General features: G+C 37.2%; 2 protein-coding genes across 2 annotated transcripts in view; one reads left to right on the plus strand and one right to left on the minus strand.

The window, feature by feature from the left end:
• LOC107699288 (xenotropic and polytropic retrovirus receptor 1 homolog) overlaps positions 1-7,251 on the minus strand; it is an 86,893-nt gene that overhangs the window by 52,799 nt on the left and 26,843 nt on the right. The window lies entirely within an intron of this gene.
• Positions 1,232-2,222, plus strand: LOC107699298 (putative nuclease HARBI1). The gene is made up of 2 exons (XM_016500512.1): positions 1,232-1,444; positions 1,554-2,222. The coding sequence occupies exons 1-2, from the start codon at positions 1,250-1,252 to the stop codon at positions 2,220-2,222; spliced, it is 864 nt and encodes a 287-aa protein (XP_016355998.1). The 5' UTR covers positions 1,232-1,249.

Genomic DNA, 7,251 nt, shown 5'->3' on the forward strand with positions numbered 1-7,251 from the left:
CATGACGAAGAGGATATCGTCCTCTTGGAAGGCCAAACAAAGTAGTTTCGCTTTCACAACGAAACACACAACATCTCCACAACATGGTGGTGGCGGCGGCAACAACAATACTACAGCGAGAATAAAAGTTACGCCCCCTTTCTTTGCATGAACATTTGGGCGGTGTTATGCAAATCTTCCCAAACACTGACGTAGACATGTGGGAGCGTGTTTAAACGAGGCGTTTTAGAAGGGCGTGGACAAGTCCTTGAAACAAGTCCGTGAAATTGCATCATATGACCCCTTTAATTAATTTGAACATGAAGATAATTGTTTGTGTCTTCATTTATAGAAATTAGAAAAAAACCTTATAAAAATGTATTTATAAATTAATCCACATTTCAAACAAAACCAATTCCATTTAAATCACAAAAATGGCATTATCTCAGTACTTTTGTCTCAAAAGGAAAACCGATCTTCATCATGCTGGAGTGTTGTTTCAACGAGTAAACATGGGGAGAGGTCTCAGATACTCTCTCACTGACAAAAGAACAGAAACACCGCTCATCTTTGTACTTTGACGCTGAAGGCCCTCTGCTCCAGAACTTTAGCAGAGTAAATGGTTCTCTAAACAGCCTGTGACAGACTCTGTGATGTTAGCTTCAGTGTGCGTTTGATCCTGCAGGTAAAAGAGAAAAATCGCAGCTCCAGAAGAATCTCATTCTATTAGTAAGCCGTACGAAATCCGGAACATTAACAGAGATGCTGGTTTAAACTTCAGACAGCCATTATCACTAAGAAGGCCATCAATAATGCAACGCATCAGCCCAGTATACCAGGTGAAACATAGAGACCTGCCACCTGTTGCCGGGGTTTTATGAGATATGACTACCCCATGCATCTCAGGGGTCATACACACTACACTAAGTGTTGTGCCAATAGCCTGACCAGAGGACATTAATCTCAACCAAAGTGTCTTGGCTACAGTTCAGGGAAGAAAAATACACAACCACAGCCAATAATAAGAGAGAATGACAGTGCACTCAATAAAGCTGATAAACGCTAACATTTGGTGCTTTTCCACTGCGTGGTACGACTCGGCGCGGCACGGCTCAGTACGGTACGGCACAGAACGGCTTGGCTCGGTTTGCGTTTCCACTGCAGTTCAGTACCGCTTTAGAGTGGGGGGGATTATTCACATGTCGTTATAGTTGCGCCGCCTCTACTGCCGTGACATCATCGTAAACGCGCCACAAACAAACACACAACAATGGAGCATATCGATGGAATGGTGTTCTTCATTCTCGGCATGTGGATGTTTTTAACTGCAAGACGAAGGAGTTTGTTTCAAAAGAGGCTGATGGCAGCCAAACGAAACACAGCTAAAAAATACAAGAGAGTTCGGGAACTCTTACAACAACACGCAGACGACGACAACACTTGGTTTGCTCGACGGCGCGCAAGGGTAAGCATCTAAAAGCACATCACTAGCTAACTTTTATCTCTGTCGCAAAGCAAATAATGAACTTAACTGCCAGTATAACATATTAAAATGCGTATTCTGTGTATTACAGAGCTTCCACATTTCGCAAAAAAGTCGCCGCAACAGACCATCTGTTTGGACATTTAACCGAGCTTCAGAGTGGTGGGATGTGATTGTTCCCGGTTTTACAGACACTCAGTGGCTGGAGAACTTTAGAATGTCCGAAGAAACATTTATCCACTTATGCAACAAACTGCGTCCAGCGATGGAGAGACAGGACACAAACTTCCGCGTGTGTGTACCTCTAAAGAAAAGAGTAGCCATCGCACTGTGGAAGCTTGCAACCGGCGCTGAGTACAGAAGTGTTGGACATCTTTTTGGTGTAAGCATAACAACTGTGTGTCGGTGTGTTCAGGAGTTCTGTGCAGCAGCAGAAACCCTGTTGGTACCAGAGCAAATTCGTTATCCAGATCAGGAAAAGTTTAAAGAAATGGCTGCCTACATTGAGAACAGGTGGGGACTCCCACACTGTATTGGTGCTATTGATGGATCACACATCCCCATCATAGCACCAGAGGAATATCACTGTGACTATTTCAACCGTAAAGGCTGGCACTCCATCATCCTTCAAGGTGTTGTGGATGGAAAGGGACTTTTCTGGAATGTTTTCACAGGACTGCCTGGAAGCCTGCATGATGCTCGGGTTTTGAGACTGTCAACACTGGGAGTTGGCAAGCCGTGGAAACCACATACCAGCTAACACCAGAAACATAGGTGGGGTGACTGCTGGCTACTACATCCTAGGAGACTCTGCCTATCCCTTGCAGAACTGGCTCTTAAAACCATTCATTGACACTGGACACCTGACAGCAGAACAGCAGGTCTACAACATGAAAAGAGCCGTACCGTGCCGTACCATGCAGTGGAAAAGTGCCAATTGTGTAGGAAGAACAAGCATACACATTCAACTTTTTAATGTCTTTCATAGCCTCTTACCAAGGCTTCATTTATTTGATCAAAAATACATTAAAAACAGTAATATTTTGAAATATTACTACAGTTTAAAACAACTGTTTTCTATTGTCATATATTTTAAAATGCTATTTAATCCTCTGATGGCAAAGCCAAATTTTCAGCAACCATTACTCCAATCTTCAATGAAACATGATTCTTCAGAAATCACTTTGGTGCTCAACAAACTTTTCCTATTATTATCAAATGTTAAAAACAGTAGAGCTGATTCATATTTTGTGATTTTACTACTCTTAAAAAAATGTTGTTCTTTAGAAATGTTTTGTTAGGAACCCGATCAAATACATATGTTTCCTCTGCTCCTTTATTTCAGAAACTCCAGATTCTTACTATTTATGATATTAATAATTTTCTGTTTTCATTTGTAAGATATATTCAAGTGAAGGGAATATTCCAGAGCAACTTAAGACTTACTTTATAGTAAATTAACAGGTTCACTGCAAAAAAAATATATAAATAAATTCAGGCTATAAACTATTTTAGGTAAAAAAAAAAACATTTTATTTTCTCCTTATAATCTTGTTTCTTTTTCTCTTGATGTTTATGTATTTCATGTATCTTATTAAGTGTTTTTGGTGCTTTGTAGGGGTGTGCTATATAATGATTTTGATTAAAACGTCTCCACGATCTGCTTTTGAAGAAATATTTTAGTATCGTGCTACAGTGCAGATTCTATCAGTTGCAGTTCTGGCGCCTCCGTCTCTCAATATACTGTACAACGCGACATACATTCACATCAAATGTTAACTACGCGATACAGTTACACTCACGGGACACTGCACTTATTCACAATCACAAAAGTACATTATTTGAATGTACTTTAAAGCCTTGCTGGTTAAACATTTCATACGTGTGCTGTTCTGGTATGCGCTTTTTCTGAGCGTGTACACCTGAAGCGCACGCACACTAAAAAGCCTGTCATACAGCGCCTGATTACTGGACTGAGTTATCTTTTGCGTCTGATTGTGCTAATACTCTCAAAAACGCACAAGGTTTACATATAATCAGTTGGTTATGTCTAAAGTGAAATGAAAGTTAAGAAAAAAAACGGATGCGTGTCTATATATTAGATGCGTGTAGCTCTTAAAGGTACAGCAGACTAGTTGTACTAAACATGCTGCCGCTTGTCATTAAAGGGATAGTTCACCGAAAATTTATATTCTGTCTTTATTTATTTTCTCTCATGTTGTACCAAACCTGTAATAATATCTTTCTTGTGCTGAACACAAAAGAAGATATTTTGAAGAATGGGGGTAACCAAACCGTTGTTGGTCCCCATGGAAGTCCCTGGGGACCAGCAACTATTTGGTTACCCACATTCTTCAAAGCAACTTATGTTCAACAGAAGAGAGAAACTCACTGAGGTTTAAAACAACTTGAGAGTGAGTAAATGATGACAATTTTCATTTTTGGGTGAACTATTCCTTTAATGTTAATAAAACAACAAAACATAGAGAAAAATCACTCACTGCTCTTGACTGAAGAACTTTAATACAGTTGCTTTAATAAGAATCAATGTATAATTTATACAGTGAGGTGCATATAGTGTTTTATTTTTATATTTGTTCATTCAATTTCTTGAATGTTACTGCTAAATACACCTACTATACCTCAAAAATAAAGCACTGTTTGTTTTATTTGTATATTATGTGGATTTGTAATGTCTATCTTTGTTCTTATTTTTTAATAACAAAGACAAAATAATGACAAAAAATTGTATCTTCACCCACTTTGGCCTAAATGCCTGCCATTCTTTGTAAGGCTTTTTTTTTTTTAAATAGGGAAAGTAGTTTGGCTGTAATGCTCAGACAACTTGCAAAATAGTAAATCCAACATGACAATGAATTGTGACAAAATTGTGTATCGTGATTTTCCTGAAAAAAAGCATGATTTTTTTTCTCCATATCGCCCACACCTAGTGCTATGTTATCTTTTTTTAATATATGCATTTTTTTAAATATATGTTAATAATTTGACAGTTCATATACATTTATATATATTGTTGTATGATTTTTTATCATTTCATATACATATATATATATATATATATATACATATATATACATATATATATATATATATATTTTTTTTTTTAGTTGGAGGCTTCAAAAAAGCCCTTACTGGCTTTTATGCCTCTGCCTGCACTGTATTTGGACTGTAATGTACTGCACTGTATTTTCTCTTTATTGTATTATTTTATATTGTGTAAAAAAAATCTTTGATGAACAGGAAGTTCTAAAGAACAGCATTTACTTGAAAGAAATCTTTTGTAATAATGTAATAGTCTTTATCACTTTTGATTTAATCATCCTTGCTAAATAAAACTTATTAATTTCTTTAGTGTAAACTACATTTCAAATTTTAACAAGCAGTTATTCAAAGGTAAATATCAATGTAAATTCCCAGTTTACCTTACAATAAACCATGAACCTGGCAAATCCAGCGATTCTTCCTTGTAAGCATTTATTGCAGCCTTGGAAACTTTTTTTCCCAGGGCAATAATAATCACCTGTGCACCCTGACTCATGAAAATTGCATATGAACCAAACAATATGAACCAAACAATATGATTACAGCTGGCAATTTTAGGCTTCTTTGTGTGTCCGAGACTGAGATCACTGCATTAAAGGGATAGTTCACCCAAAAATGAAAATTACCCCATGATTTCCTCTCTCCCCATGCTACTACGTTTGTCACTTCTCACGCTAAACCTACGTCCTACGTCATCTGCCGGAATGGTGTTCTATTGTGAACGCTCGTACGACAGTTAGCGGAAGATAGAGATTACTGTTTATAAAGTTTTAAATATGGATATTTTTCTTACAAAAACACATTGATTCGCTCCAGGAGGCCTTTATTTACCCCCCGGAGCCGTGTGGGATACTTTTTATGATGATGGATGCACTTTATTGGACTTCTTTTCGACTATTGAAAAATAGTCACTGCCATTATAAAGCTTGGAGGAGCCAGGACATTTTTTTAAATATTACTCTGATTGAATTCGTCTGAAAGAAGAAAGTCATATACACCTGCCTTGAGGGTGAGTAAATCATGGGGTAATCAGTGTTAATTTCGTTGACGAATAATTTTCGTCAACGGCATTTTTTTCACCGACGAAAGTGAGACGATGACGAACTAAAACTCGTTTTGAATGACAGAAACTATGACGAAAATCTATTGACATTTTCGTCAACGAATAAAAACAAGACGAAAATGTTAGGGAGGGACGATTTGGGAAGAGATTCATTCAGAACGAATCTGCTGCGTGTTTCGAAGGTTAGATACGTACATATGAACCGGCGGGACATAAGCTAACAACATACACTTGCTGCACGTCTCATAAAACGTACAAAAATTTCAATATCTGGGAGTAAGAGAAGAGCAGACATAAGGATAAATCTGACGACGCAAAAGAGAACTCAATTCGGTCCGGTTTTCGGTGCGCACACACCGAAGCAGCGCCTCTCACACAGCACACGAGTACTCTTTCGCGTCTCATGAACGGAGAAATACACACAAAATGATGTCGAATTGTCTGTTTTGACGAGTATTCACGTAAACACACTCGGTTATGTCTTATGTGAACATAAACAGTTGGGAGAATATTGGACATGTATAAGTACATTGCATCCGTGTATCCGGTTTTAAAGGGACAGCAGCCTAATTTAGTTGCTATTGTCTGTGGCATTGATGTTAATCAAGCAACAAAAGAAAGACAGAAAATCACTCACTGCTCTTGACTGAATCACTTTAGTAGCCCTAATAAAGATTAATCTAAATTTATTTATAGAAATAAATATGTCTGCTTGAAAGAATGAAGAATGTGGTAAATAGGGTTGGGTACCGAACTCGGTACTTTTAAGGGTACCGACCGAATTGCGTCAGTACTACTGAGTACCGAGTCACGTTAAATCAATCGGTGCCAAATTTCAGTACCTGATAACGCATCTGGGCGCATACGCTACAGAGAGAGAAAGAGAGACCCTGTGACGTGAGGTCACACCTGCAACTCGTTCAAACAACACACAGGGCAAGCCGAAATGTTCTGAAGTGTGGTTACATTTCTAGGGCCATATATTCAATTTTCTATCAAATTTAAATAAAACAATTAAATGATAAAAAGAAATATTACAACCAGATTAATCACTTAATTGTAGAAAAAAATAATACAATTATTAGCCTATTAAAAAATGTTTTAAAGGAATATTCACACAATTCTTCTTCCATGCATTAATTTCAAAAGTAAACCTTAGTTTGTTTGCCAAAAAAAATAAAAGGATTTAGTTTTCCTTTGATTTAAAATAAATGTTTAATGCCTTCACTTGATTTTCAGAAAAATTAAAACAAGAATTTCCTTTTTATTTATGAAGAAAAGACAGTTTAAATATGAGTCCTGCATGTTCCGCTTGCCTCTGTATTTATGAATGGCGGAAACGCGGTTTTGTTTACTACACAAATACTGAAGCACGTGTGACGCTCGCGGTGGTTTTCGGGCCTTTGCGTCTCACTGTATGACGGCATGAACACAAACTTAATCTCCAGAGCTGCTGTGAGAGTCACTTTGCGAGAATTTTACCATTTCATTTGAGAAAACTAGCATCATCATACTGTATACACACAGAAACTTCATGGCAACCTGTCAAAATAAAAGTACAGTTTAACATGTAACAGAAATATATTACTCTTGTATTACTTTTGTACAGTATAATGTACATCTTTAAATATTCAATTTTCTATCAAATTTAAATAAAACAATT

The sequence above is a fragment of the Sinocyclocheilus anshuiensis genome, unplaced genomic scaffold, assembly GCF_001515605.1.
Source record: "Sinocyclocheilus anshuiensis isolate Anshui unplaced genomic scaffold, SAMN03320099.WGS_v1.1 scaffold477, whole genome shotgun sequence".
Lineage (NCBI taxonomy): Eukaryota > Metazoa > Chordata > Actinopteri > Cypriniformes > Cyprinidae > Sinocyclocheilus > Sinocyclocheilus anshuiensis.

Coding starts and splice junctions, on each gene's coding strand:
- LOC107699298 (XM_016500512.1), top strand. CDS start 1,250: ATGGAGCATATCGATGGAATGGTGTTCTTCATTCTCGGCATGTGGATG. Junction 1,445..1,553: donor TTGCTCGACGGCGCGCAAGG/GTAAGCATCTAA, acceptor TGTGTATTACAG/AGCTTCCACATTTCGCAAAA.